This window comes from Harmonia axyridis, chromosome 1, assembly GCF_914767665.1.
Source record: "Harmonia axyridis chromosome 1, icHarAxyr1.1, whole genome shotgun sequence".
Classification (NCBI taxonomy): Eukaryota; Metazoa; Arthropoda; class Insecta; order Coleoptera; family Coccinellidae; genus Harmonia; species Harmonia axyridis.
This window is the reverse complement of record NC_059501.1, coordinates 61,161,186-61,185,122: the sequence shown is the minus strand read 5'-3', so window position 1 is coordinate 61,185,122 and position 23,937 is coordinate 61,161,186. Positions and strand designations below refer to the sequence as shown.

The window sequence follows — 23,937 nt, the reverse complement described above, 5'->3', positions numbered from 1 at the left end:
GAAAAGTTTTTAGTCAGGTGTGAATGAAATTTTTTGTGAACTTTATTTCATTCTTATTTATTTTGTTGTTTGGTGACAACAAAATGTCTATTGCAGAATTTCAATCTATCTGTAGCTTACGAAAAGTTCCTTCTGGAGTACAATTGATGGTTCTCAACTTCTCATTACTTGTGGTATGGAGTGCCATTTCAAATAATTCTTGGCATTCTTCAAAAATACGATCATAGTCAGCTAAAAAAGAATCCTTTTTATTTATTATGTTTAGTGATCTATGAGATCATTAAAAAAATGATGTGTTTATTGCTAATTACAGCTTTAAATTGATGGTATGAAATGATATTGGTGTATTATATTTCCAATAATAAATCTTTGAATTTGTTTGAGGAAAAAAATTAACCTCCCTGAAATTTGGACTTGTCATTTTGGGATTTCGTAAAATCCAAACATGAATAAAAAATGTAGAGCTTTTCCCTAGGGGAAAGCTATAGCAGGCGTAGTACCGACTGGCTTTCTTTTTTCGTTTATTTCAAATTTTTCATGAAATTTGATACAAATATTGGCTGCTATATCGGGTTGATCTTCTCAGCTAGAAAACATGATAAATGAATTTTTAAGGTAATACCTACCCATACTAAATTCTATCAAAATCTAACACTAATCAGATTTGGAAACTATTTATACAAATAAGAAACATACCCAAATATCCTATACTTCAAAAATAATTCACAAATTCAATCCAGGAGAGGAGTTCACGTGAATTTCCTATTTTAATTACATTCGCTGTAAAACAAGTAAACATGGGAGATAATAACACCAATAAAAAAACCAAACATAAGAAGAAAGTGATAAAGAAGGAATTACAATGTGGCGAATGCAACAAGGGAATTCCCAAATCAAAATTCAAGATTCCATGTGCTGGAAATTGCAGAAAATATTTTCATGAACTGTGCACTAAATTGGAAAAGGATGATCTGAGACAATTAAAGGATGGTAACTTGGATTGGTACTGTACCCGATGCCAAGACTGTGAAACAGTAGAGGAATCATCGACAGGAGCGGACTCAGGCTCTGAGGATGATGAAAAATCGGACGATGAGAATGAAATGAAGGAAGAATCTTGCTCGATAAAGCCAGTGTAAAAAAAAAAACGGAAAAGAAATACGACATTGGAGGATCTTGCAGAAAAATTGGATTTAATATGGCGTACTATAAGTAATCAAACACAGGAGGTCACAGAAATCAAAAAGGAAGTTGAGGAGTTGAAAAAACAAAATTTAGAATTCAAAAAACAACTTGAAGCTTTAAATGCGGATAAAAAAAAAGTGATGAGAAACAAAAATTGTTGAAAAACAATATAATTATATCTGGATTTGAGAAGAAAATTGAAACGAACGAAGAGATGAGAACGCTTGCTTGCATTGAAAAAGGTACAACTCGTGAAAAAGGATATAAACAGGGACGATATCGAATGTAGTAAAGTTGGTTATAAGGAAAAAGCCAAGATTAGGATAACTTTCAGAAATTATGAAGATACAAAAATTGTGATAGCAGAAAAACGTAAAACAACATTGAGCACAAAAAAATTAGGATTGCAAGAGGATAACGTTCTCTATATCAATCACGAACTTACCAGGGAAAACCAATACCTCTTTAAAGAAGCTAGAGAGTTCAGGAAACAATTCAATTATAAATTCGTTTGGGCTAATGAAGAAAAGGTCTACCTCAGAAAAACTGAGACAAGTAAAATTCTGTCTATCAATAAAGAGTCACAATTGAACGATTTGAAAACCTATGAAACAAAGAAAAAATCAATAAAAAATACCGAAAAAAAAACTAATTACATTGCTCTATCTAAATATAGATCTCTAAAAACTAAATATAAACACGAAAACATTAATTATTACCTATGCAGAAATTCACCGATCTACTAGGCTGTAATGGAATATAACAACTTATCAGAAGAAGTAAAGAAGAAAAATTCATTAAAATTATTTATTAGATCACTTAAATATTATAAAATGACACATTCATAGTGGAGGTGTTTTACTTTTGCATTGTACTAATTTTTAAAAATAAAACATTCCTTCTATGGGAATATCAATGTATTGATGATTTGTAGAATTAATGTATTAAATAAATAAATAAATAAATATTAAGGTATCGTAGACTTCATGTTTCCGAAAGATCTAAAATTTCTGTGGAATCACCTATGACTAGTTCTGAATAGTTTACTATGGTACCCCGGGACTTTTCAATTGGCCTGTTAAGATGCTTGTACGAGATCATAGAAATTAATTACCGTTTTAGAGATATAGATCAAAGTTGGTGTTGGTGTTTTTTAAATGGAACACTTTATGACTGGATTTTAATTCTACAATGAACACGAAATTAATTAAATACAAAATCAATGAAAAATACTTATATATAGGCTGTCTCATCAAAAATTTCAGTAAAAAAACTCAATATCTTTGAAAGCTATAACATTAAAAAAAAACTGATAACAGGATGCTATTCTATAAATCTGCGCACAAAAAACTGCGTTGAAAAATATGGGGTGTCCCGCATTTAAGAAACACCAACTTTCCTCTTAACTCTAAAATGGTAATTAATTTCTTTGATTTGTTACGTGTATAATGAACCATGAAAATCACTGAAAAAAAAGTTTTGGAATTTTTCAAATATCTTGAACAGAAACCATAATATAGCAAAATATTGGAAACAGTCATTTTTCAAAAAGAAATTACCTAGAAATTCTTTCAAGCATTTTAAGTCCCCTCCATACTCCACAGGCAAATTACTTTTCGGCACATATTCGTAAAGAGATTCCAAGTTTTGGTGTATATGTATCTGCAAATGAATAAAGATATCAGGAAGTTGTTATTTACTAACTGCAAAGAAACTGCAACACCCAGAAGGAGCTGTTTAAATTAATTTTTTTTTGTTTTTGTGAAACATAGATAGTATTGCAAGGAGTAGGTATATGATTGGAATTTGGAGAAAAAACGAAGGATTTACAATTTTTTTATGAATTTGGTAATAATGTGTATGTTCGCCGCAATTATACTGTTACAATTATACATTGATGCAATAAGATGGTCAATTTCTTGTTGAGGGATACTATCCCAAGCTACCTGTACTTCATGTTTCAGAGCCGCCAATGTCCGTGGGGGCTGAGGTAAATTTCCAAGCCTTCTACCCATGATGTACCAAACATGCTCTATCGGGGAATCTGGGCGGCCATGGCAAAAGATTCACATGGTTCGCTTCGAAAAAATTTAAACTAACTCTGGCAACATGAGGTCGGGCATTATCTTGCTGAAATATTGGATTCTCGAGCCGGTTAAGGTAAGGGAGAACATATGGCTTCACTATTTCTTGAAGGTAACGCAGCGCTGTCATGTTACCTCGAATAAAGACTAAAGGTGACCTACTTGCATGTGCAATAGCACCCCATACCATAATGCCTACTGTCCGGTGTATGTTCATCTCGATCAACATCAAACTGAGGTTCACGTCTTTCTCCCCGACGTTGTCTAACGAAAAGAAGACACCCCTTTCATTAATGTAGATTTGTAGGGGGGGCAATTGTAAACACAACCTTCTACAAGATGGGCTAGAAGGCTTTTGAACAGGACTAGTCTATTAGTGAATTTTCTTGATTTCTTGTCAACAGCACTACCTATTTGTAGTGTAGATTTTGAAAAATCGCGAATGCAGATTGGTTTTGGGCATTATCAAACCACGCTTGATAACATCTCATAACAGTAGTTAGATTTCTGTTAGTACGGTTAGCGATTTCTCGAAATGACAATCCCGCCTCCCGTAGTCCAACCTCTTTCAAATTCACTTAGCTGGCGATACATTCCGCGTACTCTCCTAGAACAGCTGGTTTGTTGTGAAATTTATACTTGACAAGATAGTCCAGTCATTTAAGCTTAAATTAGGTAAAAATCTCGGAATTCGAGATACCCAGCTGCAAGTCTGTAAATACTTGTATATTGACACCCTAAAAGTTGTCTCAAAACCTACATATGGTAGGGTGTAAGCAACTATTAAATTTCAAGGTCAAAGGTCACAAAAATCGTTTTTTTTTGCGCTTTTTTTGGAAATATCTCATTTCCTACGGTTTTTTTGCTATTAGTATTTATTATCAATTTTGTAGAATACAAAATTCTTTACAAATTTTGTCTAAAAAAATTTTTTATATGATAAACGGTTTTCGAGATAGAGAGCGGAGAGCGCGATCGGTGCCTCCGGTCAAAAACGTGTTGTGTGGAGCAGAGAAGATACTTTTTCTATTATTTTTGATAAATACATGAATTATTTACAAAGGCATTACAGTTCCAAAATAATTGTTGTATTTGAAGGATATTCAGACTACAGTAAGAACGTAAAAGCTATGGAGCAGCAGAGAAGAACTGCTGCACTTTCAAAAACGTATGAAGTCTGTTTCGATGAAACAATGGTTGTACCAGTTACTCAAGAAAAATTCTTATCAAATTGAAATAACAAAGATAAGCTCATCAATATGTTAATTGAAAAATTACATGCTGCAAATATTAATACTAAACAAACCAGAGATAATGCGGATGTTCTTATTGTTGAAACTGCAATTGAAGAATCAAAGTCTAAAAAAACTGCAGTTATAATAGGACAAGATATTGATTTACTTGTCATTTTAATTGGGCGTACATTGTCTTACGAACAAGAAATTTTCTTTAAAAAAGTTGGGAAAGGAAATGTAAAAACGGAGATATACTCGACTAAAAGTTTTGATAATTATCCTCATTCCAAAACATATATTTTATTTCTGCACGCATTAAGTGGCTGTGACACAACTTTTTAAAAAGGGAAAAAAATCATTTTTAAAAGTTTTTGAGAAACTGACAAATTTGGATGAACTAGCTGCAGCATTTGAAGAAGAAAATTGTACGGCCCAGAGATTATTAGAGAGTGGAACTCAAACCTTATTGGCAGTCTATAATGCTCCAAAATCTGTGAAAAGTCTCGATCATCTTCGTTATATGCATAACGTCAAGTCTACAAAACTTAATAAACCTGTGCAGCTTTCAAATATTCCACCAACAAGTGCAGCTGCTCATCAACATTTCAACCGTGTATATTATCAAGTTCTAACTTGGTTAGGATATGATTTGGAACCCCAAGTATGGGGTTGGGCAACGCGAAACGATTTTCTGGAGCCCATCATGACAATTTTACCACCTGCTCCAGAAGGTTTGCTAAATACAATTTTCTGCAACTGCAAGAGTGGTTGTGGTTCGCGATGCGGATGCAGGAAAGAGGGCTTGCAATGCTCTTTAGCTTGTGGCCAATGTAATGGGCAAGCTTGTCTCAATGCTCAACCCATATCAGAGCGACATTAACGAAGATGGAACCTTTGACCCCGAAATCATGGAAGAACTTGAGACAAATGTCGTTGAAGATGATAATAAAGACCAGTTTGAAATTTACCAGCAGCCAGAAGACGACGATGAAGAGGAAGAAGATGATTAAAATTATAAATTGTAGTTTTTGTACCCTTTATTCTATTTTTTACTTTCAATAAAAATCAATGAATTGAATGATATTTTTTAATAAAAAGATTAATTCATAATTTATTTGTTTTTTTTTCATCATGTAAGAAGTTATTAATATTAATAATAAAAAGTACATAGGTTAGGAAAAAAATGATAAAATATAATATAATAGTTAATAAAAATTGACAGTTATTTATAATCATTGATTTATCGATAGTTCATCAACTATATATGGCGCGTTTTCGACCGGAGGCACCGGTTGACCTGAAGTGATGGTGTGACAGCGCGCTCTCCGCCCTCTATCTCGAAAACCGTTTATCATATAAAAAATGTTTTCAGACAAAATTTGTAGAGAATTTTGTATTCTACAAAATTGATAATAAATACTAATAGCAAAAAACCCGTAGGAAATGAGATATTTCCAAAAAAAGCGCAAAAAACCGATTTTTGAGGCCTTTGACCTTGAAATTTAATAGTTGCTTACACCCTACCATATGTAGGTTTCGAGACAACTTTTAGGATGTCAATATGCAAGTATTTACAGACTTACAGCTGGGTATCTCGAATTCCGAGGTGAACTTACTATAATGACTGGACTAAGAAGCTTACTTGGAAACAACACGTCACATCAGCTGTGATGAAGGGAAAGATTGCAGCGGCAGCGTTGCAACCTCTGCTTTGCAAAAGCAGCAAAATGTCTCTTTCCAACAAGCTTCTCCTCTATAAGTCCACTATTCGGCCGATCATGTCTTACACATGACTGTCATGGGGATCCATCTGCAGAGACTTCAAGTCGTGCAGAATACGATCCTGAGACGAGCCGTAAATGCACCATGTGGTTTGTTAGCAACGTACGGGATACATGAAGACCTGCAAATATCATTCCTAGACGACCATCTAAAAGACCTGAGCGTGAAGACCTTCAGTAAGATGAAAAATTACGCAAACCCTCTTATAAGGAAGGCTTGCGACTATGATGAAAAAGCCCCTAGAAAACACAAGAGACCGAAGATGGCACTTCCCTAGGAAGTGTGTTTTAAAGCCAAACTTCTACTGGCACAGATATTGTGTAATGATTACACAAACCTCCTGAGTGCCCTCTGCTAGAGCACATCAAAATAGCTCACCAGAGGTGAATTATATTGAGATTGAGCAGTAAAATGCTAATAGTCTAACAGTCTAACTGCAAAAGAGAAAACAGTTCCGAGTAAACAAGATCTTCAGCACCCAGGACCTACAATTGCCTTAACCGGCAATCTGTTAAAATTTGAATACTACAAACATTTGTACTCAGGAATAGCGCCCTACTTCCTAGAGTAAACACGCAAAAATTCATCTGTTTCATTCCAAAGTACCAAAGCTGATAAACTGCCAGGAGCAATTCTTTTTGACCACTTGTTCCTGAACAGATCACTTTATCGTTAGCGTCACTACTTTCAAATTGAAAAATTGTATTTTTTGAAAACTATATGAAAAATTTCATGAAGTCTATTCGTCTAATGGTAGACTATACCGAATACATAATTTTTACGGAGAAATTCCAACTCTTATAATTATTAGAGGATATTTTGAAAATTAAATTGGGATTTGAAAAGTCATAAGCCGATTTATAACTCCTTATTGTTTTTTATAATTCCATTTGTCCTTGTTATTTTAATCTCCCGTCTCGAAGAGATACGAAAAGCGCCAAAGTAGAAAGAATTAATTAATTGAGAGTATAAACAATAATAAATCCAACTAATTAAATGCAAATAAGTCGTAGTACCAGGAATAAAGGATTATTTGAAATCAGTGAATGAACTCCGTGATTATTAAATAAAAACGAAAAATTTTATTAATCCATTTATTATTTCCCAAACTCCTTTAAAAATCTTGCGATAAATATCATCACACGTGCTTCGAACCAAGATGAGTTTCCTATTCCAAATTCCAAAATCCACAAAGTTCATCACATATTCCATTGAACCGATATTTGAAATTTCATAACTCCGATAATCTCAGAAGAGGATAGGTGGGAAATATTAATTTCAGGTCGTCATAACACAGACGCATATTGTTAATTCTTTCAATTATTGTTTCTTTATCATATTTTGTGAAAAAGTTGAGACGGCTATCAGGCAGAAAGTAAATATGAAAGATAAATTATTGATTCTTGGAAAAAACTAACCTAGCAAAATGAACAAGAAATCATATCGTCTTAGACTCCCAAAATCCATTCACAAAAATATTGTTGAGAAATTTCAACGAGGAATTACTGCATCAAAGGCAAAAGGCAAAACTATTGGGTGATAAAAGATAGATCTGCGGTAATATAAACTTTTTCTAAAAAATCTAACAACCAGAAATGTAAAAAAAAATACTATGTTCAGGTAAACCATTGATGGGACAGATTCCAGAAGTTTGTTAGAAAAAAACCTTTCGTCGATTGTTGGCACGGACTATTTTAGACACATCTACATCGAAATTAACCCCCGTTAAGCTAGCAGAACCATTTCGAATTTTTGATTTTGTTAAGGCCATAATTTTAGGTTCATTTTAGGCTAATTTATTGCAAGATTCAAAAATTTTTGGCTCCTGAATTGTCGGAGAAATCGCGGGTTCTGCTGCTTAACGTTTAGCTAGCAGAACCACCAAGCTAATCGATTTCTTAAAAATTACACCATAATTTTATGTTCTTTTTAGGCTCACTTTTGAACCCATTACCAACTTTCTGAATTTTTGTTCATTAAAAAAAACCCTAATTAGCCCAAATTGAGCCTGAAATTATTATGTAAGTTAAATTATTCTGAGGAGTCTATTTACGATACGATTGGGTTCTGCTAGCTTAACCGTAAAGATAACTGACATAATAATTTCAGGCTCAATTTAGGCTAATTTATTACCTACCCTATTAAGAAATTTTTTGCACCTAAGATTACCGAGATCTCATGAATTCTACAACTATCAGGTGTGTGAATAAGTCTTTCCCGTTTTTTGTAAGAGATGGCGCCACCAATACTGTGCGAGTATTTAATGGTTACATATGTCATTATCAAAGCTTATTCATCTGTCAACAATTCCACACTAACACATTAGTTGAAATTTTTTCGCATCATAAATTTTTGAAATCGTGAAAATGTCGAAATTTGAGCCGAGTCGACGTCATTTGCGGGAAGTTTCACTTTATTGGTTCAATTTGAAGAAATCTGCTGCCGAGGCGCATCGGTTGCTTCAGGAAGCTTATGGAGAAGGTTGTGTCGATGATTCAAGTGTTCGCGGATGGTTTCGACGCTTCAAAAGTGGCGATTTCGACATGGAAGACAAGGAGCGTTCCGGGCGGCCGCAAATCTTTGAAGATCAAGAATTGGCGACTTTGCTTGATGAAGATTCGTGTCAAACGCAAGAAGAACTTGCTGAGTTGACCGAACAACCATTTCCAAGCGTTTGAAAGCCATGGGAATGATCCAAAAGCAAGGAAATTGGGTGCCGTACGAACTGAAGCTGAGAGACGTCGAACGGCGTTTTTTCACTTGCGAACAGCTGCTTCAGCGACATAAAAAAAAGGGTTTTCTGCATCGTATCGTGACTGGCGATGGAAAGTGTATCCGTTACGATAATCCGAAGCGAAGAAAATCATGGGGACTACCCGGCCATGCATCATCATCGACGGCCAAGCCAAATATTCATGGCGCCAAGCTCATGCTCTGTATATGGTGGGACCAGCTAGGTGTGGTTTACTATGAGCTTCTGAAACCGAATGAAAGGATCACAGGCGAGGTCTATCGACGACAATTGATGCGTTTGAGCCGCGCACTGCGAGAAAAACGGCCACAATACTCCGACAGGCACGACAAAGTTATTTTGCAACATGACAATCAGTGGCGGCTCGTGAGCTTTCATTCAGAGGAGGCCAAGCAAAAAAATAGGTATACCACTAGTGTATCTACTTAGCCAGCGAAATGCATACCCAAGTGCAAGAATGAATAAATATATAGTTTTGGTAATGAAAATTTTGTCATCGTAAGGTATTTGGCTGAACTTTTTAATCAAAATAAAATCTACAATATCTTCAGTAACTCTGAGTTCCCTACTGACACTATCATTTTCATTTCTAGTGTCCGACGTTTCCGTTTCCATTCTTCTCGATAAAATATATCTGAATAGCCAGCCAATATCCTTCCTTACCTACAAACTTTGCCGAACAATCCTAACACGAAACCACAATGCACACGCCGAAAGGAATAAAAAGTTCTGACCTATCTTTATCTTTCCCTAATTCTGGCGCTAATAAACAGAAACAGCTGATATAGACCCATCGTTAATCGCCGTGGATCATGTTCGGGCCGTTCGGGTTAAACGAATATATGCTTCGGTCAACGGAGACCTGGCCTCCGTCACGTGATATCCAGCTCGCATTTAGAGTGGCTGGAGCTTCGTATCGGGAGAAATTTTAAATTCTACGTTCAAGACAAACGCGACTAGAGAGGAATTGGGCCTCCGCGACCCGCGTCTGGAGTCTGCTGTATTCTTTAGCGCATCGCATGCCTGTAGTACGGTGCAGCGGTGCGCAATCTTCTCAGTTTTGAAGTCTGTTGCGGAGAATGTATAAATATGATGAAATATTGGGGTAAAAAGTATCCAGAAATTTGAATATTCTATTGATTTAGGTTAACATAATATAGTTGGACTTGAACTAAGAATTAAATATAATGCGGTAAAATTTGGGGAGGCCCGGCCTCCTCTGCCTCCTCTGAGCGGCCGCCACTGATGACAATGCTCGCCCACATGTTGCACAGCCGTTGAAAACATACTTAGAAACGCTCAAATGGGAAGTCCTACCCCACCCGCCGTATAGTCCAGACATTGCTCCGTCTGATTACCATCTCTTCAGATCGATGACGCATGGCCTGGCTGACCAGCACTTCCATTCCTACGAGGAAGCCAAAAAATGGGTGGATGACTGGATAGAGGCCAAACCGGTCGAATTTTTTCGCAACGGGATTCGTATGTTGCCAGAAAGATGGGGAAAAGTTGTAGCTAGCGATGGCCAATACTTTCAATAATTCATTTGTAACCATTTTTTCACAATAAAGGCTCAAAATTTCAAAAAAAACGGGAAAGACTTATTCACACACCAGATACATTAATCTCATACCGGCAGTACGTGAAAAATGCAAATCGAATATGAATATTATGGAAAAAATGACTGCGCCATAATTTTAGACTCTATTCAAACTAATTTATTACTCTATTATGGAATTTTTTGCTCCTCAGATGACCGATACCTCATGAGTACTTCTACTACATTCATACCATTTCGGTAGTAGATACGTGAAAAATGCAAATCGAATATGGAAAAAATTATTACGGCATAATTTCAGACTCTATTCAAACTAATTAAATACCCGTAATAGGGTAATACATTTTAAAAAATGGCTATACGGTTGGTACAATTTTACATCTTTCTGGTTAATTTTTTCTGTAAAATATTGCTGAAGAATGATTTCAACGTTTACATTAAGAACATCCTCCGAACATTTTAAAGGGGGACTGTGAGAAATATTTTTATTGGAAATTTTGGTAGTGGATTATTTTGTTCATGAAGTTCAGCCCATCGTAGTGGAAAAAAAATGTACGGAGCTACTGCTGCACATTACACCAATAAATTGTCTATTTTATAGTGATTTCAAAGAGATCACACAAGTCATTTGTTATTCAAAGAAAAAATATATGGCTGTTTTTATCCAAATGGGTACGTTTCTGACAAAATCAAGTTTGTCAATTCTGTTGAGAAATCTTCGATATTGCATTACTTAGTGAACAATGGCAATTGTTTAAGTGCGAAAATATTACTCGCATAATTATTCACCTCAACGAAATTCAATTTTGCCGGAAAATTTTGGAAAACATCATGCAGATCCAGATTTTTTTAATAAGATCATTTGGAGCGACGAGTCTTCCTGTACCAAGGATGGGTACATCAATCTCCACAATTTGCATAGCTGGAATATCATAAATCCACACGGGGTGAGAGAAGATAGATCACAATATCTATTCAAGATCAATTTATGGACTGGAATATTTAATGGTGCAATTTTGGGCCCGATCGAACTACCGCCATCACTGAACGCAAACAATTATTTGGAATTTTCAACCAACCAGCTGCCCATTTTATTGGAAGATGTGCCACTGGCGGTGCGACGTAGTCTGTGGTTTCAACATGATAGATGCCCAGAACATTACGAACTCGAAGTTACCGCATATTTGAATAGAACTTATCCCCACCGGTGGATTGGAAGAGAAGGTGAAATGTTGTGGCCTCCTCGTTCACCTGATCTAAATCCTATGGACTTTTATTATTGGGGCTGCCTAAAAGACAAAGTATACGCAACACCCATACGTGATGAAGCCGAATTGAGAGAACGCATCCGCAATTCGGCTTCATCACGTATGGGTGTTGCGTATACTTTGTCTTTTAGGCAGCCCCAATATTAAAAGTCCAGACGATTTAGGTCTTAATGTACCCATCCTCGGTACAGGAAGACTCGTCGCTCCAAATGATCTTATTAAAAAAATCTGGATCTGCATGATGTTTTCCAAAATTTTCCGGCAAAATTGAATTTCGTTGAGGTGAATAATTATGCGAGTAATATTTTCGCACGTAAAAAATTGCCATTGTTCACTAAGTAATGCAACATCGAAGATTTCTCAACAGAATTGACAAACTTGATTTTGTCAGAAACGTACCCATTTGGATAAAAACAGCCATATCTTTTTTCTTTGAATAACAAATGACTTGTGTGATACCTCTTTGAAATCACTATAAAATAGACAATTTATTGGTGTAATGTGCAGCAGTAGCTCCGTACATTTTTTTCCACTACGATGGGCTAAACTTCATGAACAAAATAATCCACTAACAAAATTTCCAATAAAAATATTTCTCACAGCCCCCCTTTAAAATGTTCGGAGGATGTTTTTAATGTAAACGTTAACATCATTCTTCAGCAATATTTTACAGAAAAAATTAACCAGAAAGATGTAAAATTGTACCAACTATAAGGGCAAAACTATTGAAAGGGGCAAAAATTCATTATTTTCAAAAAAAAAAAAATATCTCGAAAACGGTAAGACTTTTATAATGGGAATTTTGTCATAGCAGGTGGGTTATCCTTTGATCTACATTCTCCCTCGGTTTGACGTGGTCTTTACGGGACACCCTGTATATGATTTATAGTGATTTAATTTATATTTCTATTAAAAAAAATTGATATTTTTCGTTTTTTTATACTATAAATTTAATGAATAAAAGTGTTTTTTGCAAGGTTTCTTCTCATTTCATCATTTTTTTATTGATGTGATACTACACAACAAAAATGCTACAAATCAAGTTGCTTGATATGATTCAAGTACTCGATAAATAAATAATTGACTCGACTTGAGATTGAAAAACTACTACTTGACTTGAAATCAAGTCAAGCTCAAGCCAAGTATTCCCAATTTGGATTATGTGATCAGCTTGAAATTCTGCACGTAGCTTGAAGTTGTTGAATTATTAGGTGTGTGAATAAGTCTTTCCCGTTTTTTGTAAGAGATGGCGCCACCAATACTGTGCGAGTATTTAATGGTTACATATGTCATAATCAAAGCTTATTCATCTGTCAACAATTCCACACTAACACATTAGTTGAAATTTTTTCGCACCATAAATTTTTGAAATCGTGAAAATGTCGAAATTTGAGCCGAGTCGACGTCATTTGCGGGAAGTTTCACTTTATTGGTTCAATTTGAAGAAATCTGCTGCCGAGGCGCATCGGTTGCTTCAGGAAGCTTATGGAGAAGGTTGTGTCGATGATTCAAGTGTTCGCGGATGGTTTCGACGCTTCAAAAGTGGCGATTTCGACGTGGAAGACAAGGAGCGTTCCGGGCGGCCGCAAATCTTTGAAGATCAAGAATTGGCGACTTTGCTTGATGAAGATTCGTGTCAAACGCAAGAAGAACTTGCTGAAGCATTGGGAGTTGACCGAACAACCATTTCCAAGCGTTTGAAAGCCATGGGAATGATCCGAAAGCAAGGAAATTGGGTGCCGTACGAACTGAAGCTGAGAGACGTCGAACGGCGTTTTTTCACTTGCGAACAGCTGCTTCAGCGACATAAAAGAAAGGGTTTTCTGCATCGTATCGTGACTGGCGATGAAAAGTGGATCCGTTACGATAATCAGAAGCGAAGAAAATCATGGGGACTACCCGGCCATGCATCATCATCGACGGCCATGCCAAATATTCATGGCGCCAAGCTCATGCTCTGTATATGGTGGGACCAGCTAGGTGTGGTTTACTATGAGCTTCTGAAACCGAATGAAAGGATCACAGGCGAGGTCTTTCGACGACAATTGATGCGTTTGAACCGCGCACTGCGAGAAAAACGGCCACAATACTCCGACAGGCACGACAAAGTTATTTTGCAACATGACAATGCTCGCCCACATGTTGCACAGCCGGTGAAAACATACTTAGAAACGCTCAAATGGGAAGTCCTACCCCACCCGCCGTATAGTCCAGACATTGCTCCGTCTGATTACCATCTCTTCAGATCGATGACGCATGGCCTGGCTGACCAGCACTTCCATTCCTACGAGGAAGCCAAAAAATGGGTGGATGACTGGATAGAGGCCAAACCGGTCGAATTTTTTCGCAACGGGATTCGTATGTTGCCAGAAAGATGGGGAAAAGTTGTAGCTAGCGATGGCCAATACTTTCAATAATTCATTTGTAACCATTTTTTCACAATAAGGGCTCAAAATTTGAAAAAAAACGGGAAAGACTTATTCACACACCTTATATATTTACAACCGAAATCTAAAATCATGTCTAAAAATGTCTTGGACATCTTAGACGAAATGATTGAGCGATCTGATCGGTGACGAGCCTTCGAAGAGTTGAAACCTAGATTGAAACGAGTGTCAGTCAGAATGTTTATTGAATAAAGTCAAGAGAAGACGGAGAGACTTTTCCTTTAATTGATTAGAAAAAAAGTTCATGACTTTGACCACTAAGGCACATTAACATACGATGAACAAATTCCAAAAAAATATATTTTTTCTTTTCGGAAATTGTACTGTGTTGTAATTATATTATCCCTCGCAAAATCGGCCGAGAAAAAAAACAACTTTCTTGTTCAGTGCCGCATTGAATTAATTTGATTATTAATTTATAAAAAAACTTTTACTTACTCTGTTAAATATTTTTCCAGGAACAATGGTTTTCAAAATGGCCATTAAAACTTTAATTATTTTTGGACTGTTTATGAAGTGCACAGCTTTAACCCTAGCTGAATAGGCCTTCTGAAAAAAAGTGTACATTTTATTTTGAGAATGGTTATCAAAAAATGTTCTATACATCAAAAAATGTTCTACAGGGTGGCCACTTTTTAAATGGGATTGTATTGGTAACTTTTAAACCATAAGAGTTAGAAGGTCGGTCGAATGGAGAAAAAGTTGCATGCATAGAAGCATTATCAAGCAGTTCAAACAAATCGAGATTATTAGGGCCGGTTTTCGAGATATCATAAGAAAAGTAAATTATGTCATTTTGATTTTTCTTTTTTCCCACTTCATTTCAAATATCATCAAAAAATGTTACAAAAATTTTTTATTTGACAGTAAATTATCCTCAATTTGACGTAATCAGATTTCGTATCCAACGTTTCCTACTCTCTGGGCTACCCTCAACCTCATTTTTTTCAATACGGACCTGCATATTTTATGACATTTTTCGAAATAACTTTTAACGCTGAATTCAACGATATATCATACAATGTCATTCAAAGTAGATTTTCAGGTGATTTTGACCCTTATCCAATTTTCTTTGGTTCGGATCTGTATTACCTTCATTTAGTTTAATTAACAACATGCAAAATGCAATAAATTTCGATAAGAAAATCAACTTACCCATCTTGAACTAAATGGAACATATTAGAATCAAAGCAAGAAACCAGTATACTGGTTTCTTGGTTCTTCTTTGATAATAATTATTTAAATATTTCAATTCATAATAATTAAACGAAAGTATCATTTAATGAAAGAAAAATCAAATGATTATTCGAAAGTAAATGAAAATTTATGAAGTTAATGTTCGAAATGTCCACCGTTTTGTAAAATGCACTTTACGGTTCTGGAACCCATACTTCTTATACATTTGCTTGTTTGGTCTCCTTGAATACCTTCAAAAACATTCTCCATTTTCTTGCGAGGTATCACTATTGTTGTATTTACCATTTGTTCCGTTGAAACAAATGGTAAATACAACAATAGTGATACCTCGCGAGAAAATTGAGAATGTAATTTGTTCCGTTGAAACAAATTACAGAATCGAACTTTATTTTGAGATCATTACGATATAATTTTTGCAAGGCTTGGTATTCAAATTTAAAATCATTGTATTCGCGTCTCTTGACTATTTTATTAACAGTAGTTTTTGAAAAATTCCATTCACTGGCCACAGTTCCCGATTTTTTTTCTGGGTTCGATTGAATTTGGGTCAGAACATTGATATCGTTAATAGACTTGTTTTTTCTTACATACACACCATTAAATTTGGATGAGGGTCAAAATCACCTGAAAATCTACTTTGAATGACATTGTATGATATATCGTTGAATTCAGCGTTAAAAGTTATTTCGAAAAATGTCATAAAATATGCAGGTCCGTATTGAAAAAAATGAGGTTTAGGGTGGCCCAGAGAGTACGAAACGTTGGATACGAAATCTGATTACGTCAAATTGAGGATAATTTACTGTCGAATAAAAAATTCCTGTAACATTTTTTGATGATATTTGAAATGAAGTGGGAAAAAAAGAAAAATCAAAATGACATAATTTACTTTTCTTATGATATCTCGAAAACCGGACTTGATAATCTCGATTTGTTTGAACTGCTTGATAATGCTTCTATGCATGCAACTTTTTCTCCATTTGACCGACCTTCTAACTCTTATGGTTTAAAAGTTATCAATACAATCCCATTGAAAAAGTGGCCACCCTGTATACATAAGGCTTACGGCGAATCAACTATAAAAACAAGTGCTTATGAAAAGTGCATTTGAAAGTGATCAAGATGGAACATTTACCTCGTTATGTCTGGCTATTAACCATTAATATCAATATTACAAAATGAAACAAAATGGTATCATATCAAACAATCCGGCTAATTTTGGGGAAGAGATATATTATAATTACTTACAATTGCTAGGTTGATGGTATCTTTCAAAAGTAAAAAGTTGATCTTAGTTATCAACTTAGCTGTGCTTCCTGCTAAATCTACAAGGAACTTGTCTCCGCAGCTATAATCCAGCCTACTTTCTATTTCCAGCATGAGTAATACCGATCTTATACTTCTAGGAAAGTCGAATTTTGCCTCATCAGGAATTCTACATATTATTAATCTCTGCAAATCATTACATACTTCGAACATTGGTATAGGGAATCTGAAAAGTTTCAAATCGTAAAAGATGTACTATAATTTAACACTTCACTCAACAAGTTTCAAGCATTATCAGTAAAAACACCTTTTTTCTTAAAAATTCAACTTTATTCGTCAGCATAGTCACCTTCAAGAGGGATACATGTACTCAAACGCTTTTCTAATTTTCATTACCTTTCCTCAAGAAAGATTCGTATTTGCGCTCGAAACCGGATTCAACCTATCAGAGCCGAATTTTCTTCAATGGAACACCTTTTACCCGTTGTAGTCGATGGAACACCCATCAAGCCATTTTATTTTGTATTTCATCAATACACGACTCGTTATTATCTATTTTTTAAATAACAAATGTAGCTTCACTCCAAAATCTCAATCTAGGGTTAACCCGTCATCGCGTATTGTGCCAAATTTGGAACATGCCATCAAGCCATTGTATTTTGTATTTCATCAATCTAGAGTTTACCTGTCATCGCGTACTGTGCCAAATTTGGAACATGTCCTTTTCAACATAATTTCCATCAGATTAATTAGTTTGAGAGCGTAAACGCATTCGGCAGAATCACTTCACGGCGTTCATAATTTTTTACCGCCATTTGACGCTTACGCGTACTGTTACTATGTATTAATAATACAAAGTTATGGTGGTTCAAAAACCTTGATAAATAGGATTTTAGTGAAACTGAAAATATTCATCATACGATAGGCGCTCCTCATTTCGATTCCTGTAAAGATATACCTTTCTTTTTTTTTTTTAATCGAAAGTTATTACTTGTGCCATATTCGGAACAGTTTGCAATAAAGGCTAAAGTATCTGTTAAATTTTACTTGGGAATATGTTTCCATTTTCTGAATATGGTGTGCTGCAATCGTTGGATATGTTGGAAGCGAACATTATTAGCCCAAAAATCTAGTGGCTATTTACAACTTGCTAATTCAAATTTGGCGTAGCAGAAATTCTAACAAGACCTTATGTGATACCTATAAGAAGCGCGGCCGACCAAGTTTCTCACTGCAGCCACACTTCTCACTGCCTTTCTCACAGATACCTGCTTCAGAATTGTGAGAATATAGGAAATTTTCCCGAATGGTACGAACATTGTCAGATATGTAAATATCCCGAAAGCAAAGCAAAGTTCTTGTGAATAATGCAATGTTAGTCTTAACAAGGACCGAAATTGTTTTCGACGTTTTCACTTGAAACGAAAATATGTAATGCCTTTCATTTCAGTGTAATATATAAAACCTATTTCTTATAAATTGATTGAATAAGTAGAATTTTATTGTGCCATATTTGGCACATGTCATAATATCAACTCTTTTTGCAGCAAATTTGAGGCGAGAATTTTTTGAACATGTTTTATGGATAAATACTTATCTAATACAAAACAAATAAAAAAATCGAAAAAGAAATGGCCGGGTAAGGGACTCTATGTCGGCTTCAAGAAGTATTTTTGTAAGACGTGTTCAACCATGATGCTTGATACAAAGGAATAATAATATTTCTTTGTATCATGGTGTTCAACTACTGAACTATTACCCAGTGGCAATAAAATTTGAATTTTATGGATATCTTTTAGAAACAACCTCCAAAAATTTGCCGATCGAAGCAATGAATGATGCTGGGCAGGGCCGACGCTAGGAGGTAGGCAGGTTAGGCGGTCGCCTAGGTCGGCAAAATTCAAGGGCGGCATTTCAAGCTTGATCAACAAAAATGACATATGGAGAAATTCAAAGTACCAAATGAAATTTTATTCAGTCAGCAACAACAGGAAGGAATACCGACAAATTTAATTAACATCACAAACCATCAAAGGTGCCGCATTATACATTATAGTCATACATATCCAGATGTGGCATGATCCCCTTATAGTGCTGTTTACAAGTTATTGACGCTAAAAAAACACATGCACTCATCAGGCTTGTCGGCGTTCGTTTTACGTTGCCGAATTTTTTTGCCACTTGGGGTTCTGGATTATTTTCTTTTCAATTCTCCAATCAGAATGTTGATTCCTCAGAATGGAATGCAGAATATAAGAAAACAATTTCATATCATCACTTCCAACTGATCCTTCTCAAGAAATATACGTAGTTTTATTATTTAGTACCAATTCGTTCTATTATTTTATAATATTCTTCATTTTTATATCAAATTAACTAGTGTTGGGCGAAGGCGCATTCGAATCATATAATGGTTCATCCTCATCATTATTTTATTATTATTTTACTGGATAATAACAAAATAGTAATTTACGTAACAAGTCCGGAAAATAGGGTTTTTTTGGACGAATAGACAAAATTCCAGGACTCGCTTACGCTCGTCCTGGAAGTCTGTGAGTCCAAAAAAACCATTTTCGGGCGTGTTGCGTACAATATTTTTTCGGCAACCATGTAAAATAACACTATCGCTGCTGCTTTCCATATTTTATTACGATTGCGATCAAAGAACATGCAAATTTTTGACAACTAATTTCATATGAACTGTCAGCCGTTATCTGGGTTGTTATGGATTCTATGATTCTTTTCCGGCCTAGTCCGGGAAGTACGTACTTTCCGGACTAGGCCGGGAAATGCTACTTTCTCAGAGAAAAAGCGTCCGGGAAGTGAGCACTTCCCGGACGGTTGCCGAAAAAAAAATTTTTCAAGCTTTTTCCAAAATCGAAACTGAGCTAGGAACTTGAAACTGCAGGGCCCACTCTAGAGGGGCATTAACTAATGGAGGGCGGCATTATCTACTTTTTCTGGAAATCTGGATTACTGGAAGAACGAATTAATAGAGTAAGCTTCTGTTAGGGCGGTAAAATGGGCCTAGCGATGGCTCTGATGCTGGGTTATAAATAATGAATGAAAATCCATTAGAGCCATAATGTTCTTTTCATTGACAAACTTTTTCCAAATTGTTGGTATTTTTGGAGGACTGCAACCCCAAAGCCTTTCCTCCCTAGTTGCGCTAAAGATATATGTAATATTTTTAAATTTGAGACGGGAATGGTCTCCAACGCACTACTCGCTATATGTAAACTAAATACTCTAATTTTTATGACAAATTTTAGGAGGAACATATCATCTGAACCTCTCATCTACGCATAAATTAATCGACAACAATGACATCATAATAAATTACATCTCATATATATATATATATATATATATATATATACAGTTGCTCTCCAACTAACTGTCAAAATAAATGAATTTTTGATGATGTGTATAGTATTTATTAATAATGTAATACCAGCTTGTTATTTTGGTTTTACTGCTAAGTTACCGATGTTGGGTCTTATAAGTATACCCACTCATACTTATTACCCTTGGGAATAATGTAAATAGGGAAATTATTTTGTATTATATAAATTCAAAAAATTGTATTACCTAACAAAGTTATATCACTATTAGAAATATTTTTACGAATAAATATGGAATATTTGGCAACTCTGAAATGATTCCTTGATTATTAGATTGCCTGGAGCAAACATGGATTCATGTTTCATTGTCTGGTTATCAACTTTCAGTAAAGAAAAACCCAGACTTGCTGACAGGCATGACAGTATGTATTTTTGAAAACTCATTTTATGAAGTTTACTGTCCTCTCTATACCCTTCAGGAACATACGTTTCAGTGTAGCTGGCTCCAGCTTCTGGCAGAAGAGTTGCTGATGTTCAACGTAGACATTGAAATGTATATTTTTCAGGATCGCAAAAACCCAGATTTTGACAAATATTTTTTTCCAACAGATTGTACGGCTTTGCCTATAGCTTCAAATTAGTCATTTGTCTTTTTTTAGAAATTTTGAAAACGCGCTTTTCATCAGTTTTTATCTATGGCACATTTACCAAAAGAACTGACTTTTTATTTTCTACGTAACTAGTATATTGACATTCCCGAACTTTGGACTTATTGTCTGATATTATTTTAATCCTTGCTTCAAATATCCGACCGTGGTGATTATACCGATGTTAATAATCGTAGTTACCATCAAAGCCCACCTTTGAATATTTTCAATAATATCCCGACATTATAAACATTCAATTATTGAACAGATACTCACGCGTGCTCCTTCGAAGGAATAATTTCGACATAATTTTGTTGGAATTTCCTATACTTGCTCCTAATTGTACAATAATTTTCAATTTTTGTTTTGGTTTTTTCAAGAGAAAATTTGTTCTTTAGTAGAAATCTTTCGAGAAGATCATCTGGAAAAGAGAGTTTCAGTGCATTGATTTATTTAAATAATACATTTATAACAATAATTTTTAAATATAAATTCAATGAAAATTGTTTCTATTCAAGATAAGATTGGTTGTATGTGTAAAAGACGACGCAACGCATCAAAGTGAAATTTGAAATTGGTTTTCGGTGAATTTGCTCGAATTTTTATTAGTTTTAACACTCGTGATGCTGATCAAATGTCTTCATTGCATCGCTGCTCTAAATTCAACCGTTTATTTAGGGTGCTGAAATTAACTTTTCTAAAATTTCAAATGGTCATTGTTAAAAAAGTTTCTCCAATATATACAGGGTGTCTCAAAAAGACCATGTCAAACGAAAACGAAATGTAGATCAGAATATGCTCTACCTGATGTGAAACATTCGTTCATATGAAAGTCTCACGGTTTTTGAGATATTTGATGTCTTATGAAAATGTTGAATTTTTTCATTTTAAATACTTTCTCTCATGCGATAGGTACAATTGAATACTTTTCGAATCAGTTTTTTCCGTGACTATTGTTGAATGATTGCTTCAATTTATGCACTGAAAAATAGCACTTAATATTAAACAGGAATTCGGAAAAAAAATTTTAAAATTCACGTTTTCTTCTTATTTCGGTGCCGTGCCAATCTTCAGGCGTGGGCTATCTCCATGACAACTTGACTGAACTGGTTTCTGTCTTTCGCTGCTTGGAATAGTTGTTCAACTCCCAGTCCAGTCCAATTTCTAAAGTTCCGCAACCACGAAATATTCTTGTTTTTATTTGTATCTGATTCGATCTGAGAGGGTGTGAAAAAAAAAGCACTGGACCTTATCTGAATATTAAGTTAAAAATTTGCCTATTCTGTGATGATTCCGAAAAGGTAAAATACAGGTGATAACCTCATTCAGAAAAAAAAATCAAATGTTTATCGAAAATGGAACATTTCTGTGAAAAACTGATTTTCTCACCTTCTCCACAAAATCTTCCATTCTGCTGTAACTTATCGAAAAATTCTATTGAAAAATTTAAGTTACTCCTTAAATAATATGCGCCCAGAAGCTTCAATATCAACAAGTCTATTGTATAGAAATCAGAAAAATGAACAATGTGGTGATCTTTTTAAAGTATCAGCTATTTTGGCTACAGAAATACGAATGCGGTCCCATAGTTTAGCTTCATCTCTTATATGATTGGAATAAATTTAATTTTCAAACAACCCAAACAAAAAATCCAGAGTATTTAGGTCTGGTGAACGGGGAGGCCACAAAATTTCACCGCTCCTTCCGATCCACCGACCACCGGTGAGGATATGTGTGGTTCAAATAATTCCTAACATAACGACTGTAGTGTGCTGGGCACCCCTCGTTTTGAAATCACTTGTGTTGCGCATTTCTTCATTCGCAACTTAAAAATGTGAACTAGAATGCGAGACAAAAACAATCATTTCTTTTTCAATTAAGACGTTTCCATTACTTTTTCTAGGTATTTGAGCTCGTACGCACAGCTCATCACAAATAGTAACTAATATCAACTCAGTAAGTGAATTTGCACCTAATTAACACTTTATTGATGAACCATTGAGTTTATTCCCAAAGTTATGGCATATTATTAAAATTCTCATCAAATAAGCTATCTAATGATGCAATAATATACAGGATGTGCCATTCGAAATAAGAAATTACTAGTCTGTTTCCGGTATAACCGGAAGTTGAAGAGGTCTGAAAATATTTTAAGGAGAAATATCATTGTCCCCAATATTCAACAGAACATTATGATTAATTCTCCATAAACGTCTTATAGGCCATTGCATTGAATCACCCTGTATATTATTGCGCATGAATGAATGTGAAAGATTCAGAAAAAAGTTTGTTTTGAAATATCTGAAAAATTCATTTTAAAAATGATAAACCAAAATTAAGAATTCTATCATTCAACATATTGCAGAATAATGCTAAGTCAATATACGATTGAAATTGAATTAGTTAAAAAGTGTGCATTTATTAATAATAATTAGGTCTTGTTTCAATTGAGGATGATCAACATATTCAATTTTTTTTAATTCATAAGTGTTTTTGAGAACAAGTTATGCAAAAACTATTTTAAAAAACTAAAGAGCTTTCTCTTGCCTTTCAACAAGTCTGAGGGTAGATGCTTTTGAGTCTTTAACCAATTTTTCAATTCGGTCATATATCCATTGACGTCTTCTTCAGTTAATTCAAAAGCTAATAAAACTTGATTTCTGGTATCACTTAATTTTTTTGCTAACTCCATTTCACTAAATGTTTGAAACACTCGGCGGAGAATACATAAATCCACACATTTATGACTAACCGAAACTGCATGCACTGATAAATTATATGCAATTTATTCCAACGAATGAGAAAAAGATAAACATTTCAATATCTCTTACATAAATCAATGTGCGGGAGCTATTGAAATCTTTGTAGGGCAGTACAAATATCAGATTTATTATTCTCATGTATCGCTTTTTCAATTCCTTATCATGTACAATCTTATTAGTATTGAGCGATAATATACAGGGTGTTTCCAAATTAGATGCGAACCTTGGAGTACGTGTTAGTATATGATTCATTTGCTGTTGTTTGAGCCATATTTAGTGATAAGCGAGAGCGTGGCCAGCGAGAAGTCCTGATCTTACACCGTTAGAATAGACGAAGCAGCGAGAAGATTGAGAGTAAATTTCAGGTGGAAAGTAATTACTGAAAAAATAAGAAAGAGGGCATTAACTGG

At 34.9% G+C, this 23,937-nt stretch overlaps 1 protein-coding gene across 2 annotated transcripts; it reads right to left on the bottom strand.

Annotated features, from left to right (window-relative positions):
- Positions 1-20: 20 nt before the first annotated feature.
- LOC123671197 (alpha-tocopherol transfer protein-like) lies at positions 21-23,603 on the bottom strand. Of its 2 annotated transcripts, none has more exons than XM_045604916.1 (6): positions 23,313-23,603; positions 21,042-21,186; positions 16,757-17,000; positions 14,750-14,860; positions 2,745-2,847; positions 21-231 (listed from the first exon to the last, which is right to left on the bottom strand). In XM_045604916.1, the coding sequence occupies exons 1-6, from the start codon at positions 23,455-23,457 to the stop codon at positions 101-103; spliced, it is 879 nt and encodes a 292-aa protein (XP_045460872.1). In that variant the 5' UTR covers positions 23,458-23,603; the 3' UTR covers positions 21-100. The 2 variants fall into 2 exon arrangements, with proteins under 2 accessions (XP_045460872.1, XP_045460874.1); XM_045604918.1 differs by having other exon boundaries at positions 14,750-14,857; positions 23,313-23,564.
- Positions 23,604-23,937: the final 334 nt, after the last annotated feature.